General features: G+C 37.4%; 1 protein-coding gene across 2 annotated transcripts; it reads right to left on the reverse strand.

The window, feature by feature from the left end:
* On the reverse strand, positions 343-11631 carry LOC109334382 (enhancer of mRNA-decapping protein 4-like). 2 transcript variants are annotated; one of them, XM_019570133.1, is made up of 12 exons: positions 10661-11631; positions 9908-9957; positions 9675-9831; positions 9340-9558; positions 6028-6156; positions 4153-5751; positions 3475-3834; positions 3270-3389; positions 2968-3138; positions 1523-1681; positions 1282-1407; positions 343-798 (listed from the first exon to the last, which is right to left on the reverse strand). In XM_019570133.1, exons 1-12 carry the CDS (start codon positions 11411-11413, stop codon positions 490-492), a joined length of 4152 nt encoding a protein of 1383 aa, XP_019425678.1. In that variant the 5' UTR covers positions 11414-11631; the 3' UTR covers positions 343-489. The 2 variants fall into 2 exon arrangements, with proteins under 2 accessions (XP_019425678.1, XP_019425677.1); XM_019570132.1 differs by having other exon boundaries at positions 3270-3392.

Here is a 12009-nt window from a genome sequence, read left to right on the forward strand (position 1 = left end):
TGTAAAATAAAATTAAAAATTAAAAACAATAGACACATAATAGAAATTTCAATTTTAAATTGAGTTACATTACTTTGGGATAGGTTCAGGTTAGGGTCTTTGTTCTACCAGAATTCAGGTCAGTTCGAGCAGGTACCCACATGTTAGTTTTCATTGCCATCACAACTCCAGAATGGCCTAATGGTCAAAAAACTTTAACATGAACTCGTGGCTTCCTATCCTAATCCTAAACTCATTAACATATTTTGAAATTATGGCTTCATATCAAATGTGAAGGAAAAGGATAAAATCGGAGGACCCAAAAATTTAAAGTAAACCCATTTGGTTGCTGCATAAAATTTCGAAAAACTTCCTGTTCATTTTCTTGAGACAAAAATCTGACTACAAATTTTGGACCCTTTTAATGAAACTCACTGAGCTTTGTACAAAAATTCTAATCATTCAAAGATTCAAAAAGGTGAATTGGCACATTTTAGGAAATGATAAAAATCATTTACATGTCATACGCATAGAGTTGATGACATGCAACAAAAGACGGATACTTGAGAGATCAGCTCCGGTCATCGTCGGCAAGCTTCGTTGATGATTCAGTATCTGATAGACTTGCTCAAAGATGGGTCGCACATGCAATGTAATCATCGGGTCTGAGGGATTTATAGCAGCAGCGACATCTGTCATCCAAGCCGTCTTTCGGGGTGTATCATTGCTAATATCACAAGCCAGCTGCTGCAGAAGTGAAAGCACTACTCCCTGGCTCAATGGGAGAGGAACCATTGACAAAAGTCCATGTAAATCAACCTGCTTAGTACAAATGATATGGTTATTTAAGAGACCCAATTTAGTTTCAGAAACAATAACTCTACACACATAACATTAGGTCCAATAATACCATTCCCTGACAAGATATTCAATCAATAAACTAAGCAACCAACCTATCCAATAATAATTGCTTTATCATAAGATTCAACTCCCTCCCTCAAAAAACAAATACATAACAAATGTGTCACAAATGTTTTGGAATGGTGTAGGTAAATCATATTGAGCAGAATTGTAAAAACAAAGAGGGTTCACAGTGAACATAAACATCGCATGAATCTAAGACCTAAATTCTAGTAGAACCAGGTGATTTGAATTGCAAAAATAATTATAACCATGAATTTGACCTTTTAGCACAATTTCCCCTTTCTAAATCAAGCATAGGGTATAATGAAGGAAACACATTAATACATGAAAATTTCACAAGCTTATTTAATTGAAGATATGGACAGGTTTATGGCATACCTGAGAACATAACCAAGAAACAATGGATACATCACTTCTTTGTAGAGCTGCAGTGAAAGCCTCCTCATATTTCCTTTCAGATACCAGCCTTGATAGCTCTTGCGTGGGATCTAGTGGCACATCAACCTGATATGCATCAGAAAAATTTAAGAGCGGTTACTAACGTGTAAACTCAAAAATATTAAAATCAATAAACCAGTGTAAACAAGGACTAGGAAGTAGTTAATAAATTTAGTCCAACCTTTTCATGAAGTAAAGGACCACTATTCAGCTGTATGGTTAAAGGATTTAAAGTGCCCGAGTTTGGTCTTGCAGCTGCAAGTGCCAATAGCTTTCTCTGGCCCTCGACCACTTCTCTGTTCAACGTTTGTGTCACTGATGACACAGAATTAATGGAATCCTGCAAATTGCATGAAGAGGAAAGCCACATTGAGATAAAAAGAGGGTGGCAAACTAAAGAAGTGTAACACTACCATGTCTAAAAGATTTATATTGACATCATTTAGAACCAATCATTTCTCTTGAGCAGGTGAAGGAGATGCCAATTCATGTATGAGCTAAGCAAGTACTTTTTTTTAATATGAATACTATCTGCATAACATAAAAGCAGATTAATAAAATTAAAATTAAGAAAACTTGAAAGTCTGCCTCCTTCAGTATGTTAGTACTTAGTAGTGACCCTAGCAAACCCATCAAGTGGCAGGCGTACACACAGATATAGTAGACTAGCTACCACTAAGTGATTAATATGTAAAAGGGGCTTAGAAAACAGAGATAAAACCTAGGTAGTTAATTACGGATAGCGGAGCATAGTGGTCAACCTCAAAAACACTAGTGGGATGACCGCTACAACTAAGGGGGAAAATATAAGTAATTTATACCCTAAACATATAAATATAGAAAAATACTTCAAATACACCAAATTATGTTATACCCTACAAATAAATACACAAATACACTAAAATACATTAAAATACTAAAAATGTAAGTAATTCATAATCTTTAAGTTTTGGCAACTTGTGTTTGGCACAACTTGGAGTGGGAGTGGAAGAATGTGTTGAGGCCATGGTTGTGCAATTGCAAGAGAGGGGAAGAAGCTTTCTAAGAAGTGGGTATGTGGGATTGTGGGAAGTTGAGATGAGAGTGAGTGGCCGGAAATTGCTTCGTAGGAAAGTGCAGAATGTGTAAAGAAGGGAAAAAAAAGTTAGCAGAGGGAAGAGAAAGAAGGGGAAGGATGGAAGGAATTGCGGCTGACTCTTCAATTTTTCTGAAGCAGTCACGTGTTTTCACGTGTCTTTTTGAAAGGGAAGGAAGGGGAGGAGTGTTTTATAAAAAAAAATCCTGAAAAAGAAAAGAATTTAGGGAGCAAGACACTTCCAAGCATGACCGGGCCCAAATTCCACCCATGCTGTTTAGCACATGGAATTAGGTTTTAAGCCTTGGAGTTGGAAGTCCCAGTTCCAATTATTTTGTTCGGTGTGTACATTAAAATTGGATTTTCAGTTCTGAGTGCAAATCTCATTGGTTTGGAAATTAACTATTTTCTACCATTTCAATTGTTAGCCTAAAGATATAGACCCAGAGAATTACTAATTCCAAACATAAAAGTTACCCTTGAACTTAGGCTTTATTAAAGACGGAAATAGGAAAGTTGCTACAGAATATCAAAGGAAGACGTATGCCCACCCTTAGAGTCATTGCCAATGAAGTGTGCCCAGATTCAACACGTTGCTGCACAGCAGATGAATGTTCAGCCATGCCATTTTGAAATGTAGCATTTACTTGATCGAACATGGCTTTGCAAGACATCTCGAATGCTGGAACCACTGATGTTTCAAAACTGGATTTGAGTGCATCCTACATAAGAAAATATTTCACCGTACTGAAAAAATTTGACCTCATGATGAAATAGAAAGAAAAAAACAATTTGAGAACGAATTAATTTCAGATGCAACAACATTAAAGTGAAAGAAAGGCATTTGACATACCTGAAGCACCTGTTTGCCAGTTGTCTGAAACTGTGCTTGGATTTGCCTTGCAACAGTAGCTTCAAGCTTTGAAGTAACTGATTTATCAAGTTGATTCACAGCCTTATCACCCACTCCTCTCTGTTACAAAAAGTGCCAATTAAATCCTAGCAAGACTTCATTGGTTTGTTCTAATTTCCACTAGTTATAAAGATAATGTACAAACCTGGAATGACTCCACAATGGTGGAAGATATTATTTTTTCCACAGCGGGAGACATTGAACGGACTACAGCTGACCCAACTGAAGCCATTTCCTTCTTCACTGTTTTCTCTAACATTGCTGGTAGATCCTTATTAATAAAGTTACTAATCAAACCTGTAATATTCTGGATACGATCTCTTAAGAACTTTTCAGTTTTTGCATTCTCCTCTTGAATTCGAGCCCACAAAGCATCAGTGTTGGCCTTGACAGCTTTGTCCATGCTTCTCCCTAGAGAAGCCTCGAGCCTTCTACCTTCTTTTGTAACTGGAACTGCAACCATCATTGTCAATTGCTTCTGCATCTCTTTTTGCATTGACAATAACTGCAAAATGAGACAATAAAGTATCAATGAGTCAAAATGCCCGAATAACACAAAATTCAAATCTAAAATGTTACTTAATAATGTTCTGTTTATTTCTCCTATTTTAAGAAAGTAAGAAACAGCTGTTTAACATATACAGTCTACATGCCTCTTAAGGCCTTAATATAGAAGGGGAACGAGCACTATAGCTTCTGACAAGGGTACTTATCACTAAAAGCACTTCAAAAAAATGCCCATCCAAATGCATAAAAATATATTGAAATGTAATGTACAGTATTAACTATGTATACAATCATCAACAAACTCTAGAACAATAACCTGATTAAGCGATTCTTGCATTGCTAGCATTTGAGGAGAAGCATTTTCTGCAGATAGAAGGCTTGAGCTTCCACTAGGTTCATTGGATGAATCGTTTAAATTGTACACACTTGGAGATGGGGAAGATGGACTTGATGCTTGAGAAATTTTGCCTTTTTGTTTCTTACCTTTAATATTAGGTGAAGGTGAAGGTGGCACTGTCATGGATGTAGATGAGTCAGAAACCTTTTCATGGACGTCTTTTGCCTCTTGGAGTCCATCCTCAAGCGCATTAGAAGGTTGGGTTAGTGAGTCCCCTACTGTAGAATCATCTTGTCCAAGTTCCTCTGAAATGTAAGCCTCCTCAGTTATTGCACGACTTTCTTGGGCAATCTCAATACCAAGATCTGAAGCCTGAGAGCAAAGGAATTTTTCTTTACTATCAGAAAGTAGGTTTTGTTGTGGCCCCTGCAGGTCAAATTCATTGCATTGATTAGATCTGGCCTCACCAACCACTTTCACTTCCACTTCAGTATTACCCACATCAGTCACATCCTGGATTTTCGCTTCTCCCTCACCCTTTCTATCAATCATATTAGTCTCAGAGGGAGAACCAGCTTTAATGATTTCAGAAGGTGTAACTAGATGAGTTGGCTGCTTAAACATGACAGAAGGATTAAGTACACCAGAAATGTCACTCTGTTTGACTTTCTTTTCATCAATCTTTGAATCATTATTCAATGTTGATACATCAAACAAGTTCCTATGGATGGTGTCCATTTGTCTATCAACTGAGTAATCATTAACAGGTTGCTCCCCACTATGATCACCTAAGTTAGATTGTGGATTCCTAAAATCAGAAAGTTTCCTAGACAGCCTTGGGCTCAAAGGAAGAGGAGGAGATGGAACACAAACAATATCAGCATCACTACTGGATGGAGCCAGTGTGACAGGTTTAGCTTCAGTATTGGAACTGCTGACTTCTTTAGAAGCAGGTGCCTCAATATGGCCAGAGCTAAAAGGGTATCTTGCCACATGCGCACTCTCAGTGCTCGTTGCTTGTACCACTGTTTTGGGAGCAGAACTGGGTAAAGACGTATCAGACGCCCTAGCTGCAAATGACTCTAGAGAGGTGAATACTTCAGCAGTAATTGCATCTCTGGAAACAACAGAATCTGACTTCTCTAGTCCCATATTATCCAATGACGGGGGCAAACAAAGGGCTAAATCCAAAGCATACTGCTGAATAGCCTGTGTCTGAACACAATAAACCTGAACAATATGCTCACCCTGAGGTGAAATATCATGTGTCCCAGTAAAACTCAGAATGGGCATGGTCACAGTAAACTCAGCTATATAATCCATGCGTGTAGATTCTGGATAAGAACCATATTCTAAGTGCATAGCATAAATAGCATTCCTCTGGGCATTTGCAAGTAAAAGCAGACCTGCATGAGGCAATGCTGCAACTTGATTAAAGAATGCATCCCTGAGACATGGTTGAGCTGAACTCATCAACTCCAACGTCTGAGTGCATTTCCATGATTCATCATCACTTGGGAGCAGCCAGCCTTCTTCACTTGCTGAGACCCAAAGTTTTACCACACGATTCTGTGGTCCCTACAAACGGGTTGCATATAAAGTATAAATACATAAAACAGGTACCACTGCAATATTACATATAACAGTCGATTCCAAGGAGGATGTTTCATAATCATATTAAATTTGTATAGGCCTATACTAAGTTTTCTTAAGCTTTTCAATGAAAAAATAGGTAGGTTCCATTTAATGAAATTGGTTATTATAACATGCTGCAGTACACAAACTTTTGGGCAACACAAATTCAGATAGATGACCAGAATGAAAATATCAGAAAAAATTAATGAATAAACTTACTGCAGTGATAAGGACAATATGATCAGGCCGGTGTGGAGCAAGTAAAAATGTAGCAGAAAAAACTGGATTCCCATCATGTGGTCTTAACACCGCAAGTGGTTGTGTCTTGCGATCTTCCCAGATTTTTATCTGTCACATTTAATCAAAGACAAATATGAATGAGAAATCTATTACAAAAATTAAACAAATATACAAACTATGCCGAACATATTATGCATAAAGATGGTACACTCAATCAAGACAACACTCATATTAATGAAGAGAACAGGAGGTATTTTTCAATCAGAACTTTTTTTACCAAAAGTTACCAAATGATTCTAGTCTGCTAAATAACATCAATAAAATGATAGTGATTGTCTCGGTATACACTAAATTGAAATTAAAATAATTATACCCCCTTTCATATTTGTCATACATCCTTGTGGCACTACGTCTCAGTAACTATCTACTACGTATCTTTTGCTCTCTCCAGTGCTACGGATCATTTGATGCACCCACATTTGTGAGGTTACTTTTCCCATAAATACTAACTCAATCTAAAAGAAAACCATTGATATTCTCATGGAACATTCATGCCACTGCATTGTTTTTCTGGCCAGAAAAATACTTTAACAAGTTATAGCTTAGCACCATGTTAGTGGTATCGGCAACATGTCTCTCTTTGAACCAAAATGTCTATTTAATAGAAAAATATATTTTGAACTGAATGAGTACCATCAGCAAAATGTCTTTTTGATCCAAATTAATAAACCAATTACTATCTAACCAGCAAGTCTATCTTAGAATCACATGGCCCCACCATTTTTCATCAACAGAGGATGGTTCTTTTGTTTATTTCAATAGGGCTGTCCAGTGCACGAGACTGGCACCTGGTGGGGTCTGGGAGAAAAAATAATATATTCGAGGGGAAATGAGAGATATTTTGTTCCACAACAAGGAAGTTTTGATTTTTTTTCATTTCAAATAATTTATGTGATACATCAGAGTAATCATTTTTAAAGTCTATATACTCATTTTTAAAATCCCAAAACAAAATCAAACAAGAAAAACACTTGAAGAGATGCTCTCTGATCTATATGTCCAAGTACCATTGTTGGACTCCTGTTTCAGCCTTCCAAACAGTAATGCAAACAAGCTATTAATCTATATACTCAAGTACTCAACAATGATATTGGTATCATATACGGGGGAAAAATATGTAGCATCTGATTTCCATGCTATTAATCTACATAAATAAAAATAACCAACAAATTGTAAAAGGAAATAATAAGATAGAGGCATTGGTATTTAATTATGGTTGTTACACTGAGATAAGGAACACCAATAAATAAACTCGGATGCATACTTGTGGAAGAAACTAGGTGGCTAGGGGTGCAAGTGCCAAAGTGCACAGTCGACCAAATCACACAAAATAAATAGGTAATGCAACAGACAGATGGGTGTGATAAATGTTACTGATTAAATAGAAAACTTCCTCATTTTCTCATTCTGCACACTTTAATTTACGTTTAGTAGATTGTAAAAAAAGGTAGTTCGGTGCAAGAGGCTTCCACCTAGTGGGCTATGAGGAGGGTAGATATATGCAATCTTATCCTGGCAAGCAAAGAGGCCGCATCCAGGATATGGACCAATGACCACTAGGTCAACAGGCAAGCAACCTTACGATTAAATATCAATTATAATTTACTCACCACATTAATATGCATAGTTAAAGGTTATTTGTTAAATGCACATATTAATTCTTTCATTTTCCTTTTATCCCAAGACCAAAGTTGCTAATTGCACTTTTTCAGGATAGCAACATCACAACGTATTGTGGCATCGGGATGCTCCAATTGTTCCAATGCATCATATTTCTCTATAGCTAGTTTTGCAACTAGAATCACAGCAAATGATGGCCAGAACGCAGCCGTCATAGCCAATCCACTTATCAGTTGTGAAAACCTTGCTGTTGGCTAGCATTTTTCGAGTTTCTGACACACTGCTCCAATTATTTAAGAGATTCCTATCCTTTTGTTGCATCAGTTATGGGTTAAATTGAAAATTCAGTGTGATCAAATGTTTACACGGGCCAAAGCCCTACCCCCTCCCCCAAACCTCTTTCTGGTTATTTCTTCTTTGATCTGCATTCTCTATTCACCTTTGATCTAGTTTTTTCTTCCCCTTTTATGTTGGTTCTGAAATGGTTGTCTACCATCACCACTTCATGGTTTAGTGGAGGGACAAATGTGAATATTGTTCTACCCCACGATTATGTTTTTGTCCCGTACTCAGGTTACCCTCGAAATCACAAAAGAACAGTTATTTTTGGGTTGTTTTACCAATATTTTTTAAAAAACCAAGTGCACTGTTAAGAACTTTTTTTTATTAAGAATTTAAGATACAGAAAATGGACTACAGACCGAAGACTAAAGTAATTATTATATTAATTACTAAATATGATTACTAGGTTTGCTCAAATACCTGGCAAACCGCATAAGAAATAACAAGTTTACGAAATGAAAGTCGCGTGCTAATAATATAAAAAGTTATCAACTACAAACTCGAATCAATGGTCTATCATACCCATTTCATGATCCAAGTATTTATCAATATGAAAATAAAAAATGTGCTATAGTTGACAATTATACCTAAGTAAAGAACTTCCATTATACATTGTAAATTAGATTTGTTCAAGTGTTGTCCTACTTATTTGTGGTAATTTTATATCTATATATAATATAATTTTTTTAATTTGATTTATATTACAAATTGGATCTTACAGTTGGGGTAACAATCTTAACTTTTACGTGTAACTCCCTCTTTTGATCCTAGAGGTAGGATCTCAGTCAGGACTACCTACCTTGCTGTTGAGTACATTTTATTTGTAATCTGAATGAAATTATGTGGGGCCTTTGGGAAATGTCTACATGTTCTTAGAAGTAAATTAGAAAGATTATCATATTATACTTCCCATCTTTGTCCTAAATTTGGTGTAATTTTAGAGTTTTGAGCATTATATTGCATATTATGATTTATTTGTAGTTTTGTATTGTACCCACTATCTTCAGTACAGTAGCCACTCTGCGCTACGGTAAATCACTACAGAGATTTTGAGGTAAGCCACTTTGCCCCTCTACTACCCAGGATTGATTATTGCCCAAGATCATGTGCAGTGCTAAGAATGATGGGTAAAAGTTGTTTAGATAAGAGGGTGCAAAAATATTATAAATGTCCATAAATGACCATTGCAAATAAAATTCCTCATCAACCAAAAAACGTGAATTAAGCAGGAAAAAACGAAGGAACAGTTAATGACAAGGAAATACAAACCGTGCCATCCTGTGATGCAGATACCAATCGATTTCTCATCCATTGACACATTGACAGATCAGTCACCTCTCCGTCATGGGTGCCTACAAGCTGAACCCCATCAATGAGCTTGTCAACAGGACATCTTGGAGGATCCTCTGCCACAAAGGCTTCACCATTTCCAACTTTTGTAGTGTCAATTCTGAGAACATATTTTCCCATGCCAACTATTAAAATCTCCTGTAGAAAATGGTTGAATTATTATAACAAGAATGAAGAATCTGAAGAAAAAAGTTAAACCATTGCTTTAAGCCATTGGAACATTTAATAATTAAACAGCAGAAAATAGGAAATACTTGTTTGTGGCAGTGCCAGCAAATTCGAGGATTTTCAACATTCTCCTCTCCCGCTATTTGAATAGCAATAACAATATCTGCAGTAATTTGAGGCTTATCTTCAACATCTTGACCTTCAGAGATCTTCCACACATAGACACGGCCATCTGCGCCAACACTGTAGAAAAAGAATGGTACTGTAAAACATGGTCAAGCAAATTAGGTCCTTAAAAAAATTCAGCAAGAGAAAGTACCTAGCCAAGAGATGAACATCTTCTGCAAAGAAAGACAAGTCTGTGACCCTCTGGCAGAAAAAATAGATTAATTCAGTACGAATTAGTTTAGACCTATAATGATTTTGCCATCAATAACATATATAAATTTAGTTTGAAATAGGAAAAGCAGTTAATGTGTCAAAACACAACACTCCCTTGACCTAAAACTATAGCAGCAATTTAAAGTAAATTTCACTAAGGACCAAAGCAATGCTTCTCCGAAAATTCAAAAAAGTTGCTCGTGTGCCCTACATGGTTTTAAATTGTAGTGCGCCCTACATGGTTTTAAATTGTAGTGCGTGAGTCCGCAACCACAGTTGTAGCTGGTTGGCCACATTTTCCCACACTTGTCTGCGACTACACTAAATACCACAATTTAATACCCTGGTAACAACATTACAATATTATAAGAAATTAAAATCTAATTTTACTGAAAATATGTGACAGGCCACTATCGATTCTTTTATCTTATTAAAATACACTAATACATGAACCCACATGCATGGATACACACGTATCAAGGCTTTTAGTCAGTAGCGTCAATATTACAGTTTTGGTAGTTTCGCCCACATATCTGACTTAACACATTTTCTTACAATTAACCACAATTATAGTACATAAGAAACAATCACAACGGTGACTTAGAACCACGGCATATATATTGTTTGTGTTACAAAAGAACGACACAGACAATGCAATAAGATAAAACATCACTAGAACTAAATATCAAACCAGAGTGTGTCCTCTCAGCAATGATCTAACTGCGTTGCGAATATTGAGCACCCTGATGTTCCCCTGCTTCAAACCATAGCAAATATACGACTTATTAACTGCAATCTGTCGACCCAAAACCGGGTTAGGATCCGACCCATATTTCGTTATGGGCGTAACCTCGAGCTGAGGTTGCACCTCACCAGGCTGTCTGGCGTCCAAATCATACACAATGTGGTCACCCGTCAGGTGCCTTCCTTTAGGGATTTTACTGCTCTGCTCCCGATTGAGCGCGCCCACAGCAGCATTGGCGGCCGTGAACATGGCCAAGGGCGGGGCAGTGGGGAAGTCGGGGTGGGAGAATGGGGTCGGGGTGGAGGCGGAGGAAGGTTGGGGCGGGGCGCTGAGGAGGGCCATGAGGCGGGCGCCTGCGTTGGGGTTGGAAGGAGGGGGGATGGGTTGGGGCTGGAGAGGGGGAGTCGGGAAGGAGAGAGAGCGGTGCTGTTGTTGTTGTTGTTGCTGTTGCTGTTGTTGGTGGTGGAGGTGGTGGTCGTAGGAGGGGAGGAAGTGAGGGTGTTGAGGGTAGAACTGGGCGGCGGAGAATGCGGTAGGGAGAGGGTAGGAGGAGGAAGAAGAAGAGGGAGGAGGGAATGGGAGATTGTTTTGGTTATGGTTAGGATTAGGGTTTGAGTTAGTGGGATTGAAGAAAGAGTGCATGTCGAAAGGTGGTTGTGGTGACGGTGGTTGGTTGGGGTTGTTGCCGGGGGAAGCCATCAGATTGAGTTAAATCTGATGTTGGGAATAAATTCAATCTGATAAGGTTGGGAATTGGGGAATTAGGGGAGATTTGATTTGAGTTTGGAATTGAAGAGAGGAAAAGGAAACGACTGCCTGGAGGGAGAGTGAGATCTGAAGATGTAGGGACTTGAAGCGGCAAAGCACAACACACGCAAGGGGTTTCTGATTTTTTCTAAAGCAACTTTTTTTTTCTTAATCACAAATATGGGGTATAATAAAATGTCATTAGGTCAAGGACTCAAAATTGGAGATGGGAATTGGGTGAACCCACATCACATGCTATTATTACATAAGTAATAATATTACATGAATAATAACAATATGATATGAGAGGGTAGGGAAATCCAATGATTTAAATTAGTGAATAGATATAAATCATTAAATTTTTCTAGAATTGATGGTTAAAATACGGAGTAAATTACTCTTAGAATAAGTATATCGTCTCTCTACTAATTATATATGCATATCAAAAATTTGTTAATATATTTCAATCACTACAATTCATTATGATATACTTTATCTTAACAATAATGATAGGTTCAAGGTTAGGTTAGTCTTATAAGTCTTATCAA

The sequence above is a fragment of the Lupinus angustifolius genome, chromosome LG19 (genome assembly GCF_001865875.1).
Source record: "Lupinus angustifolius cultivar Tanjil chromosome LG19, LupAngTanjil_v1.0, whole genome shotgun sequence".
NCBI lineage: Eukaryota > Viridiplantae > Streptophyta > Magnoliopsida > Fabales > Fabaceae > Lupinus > Lupinus angustifolius.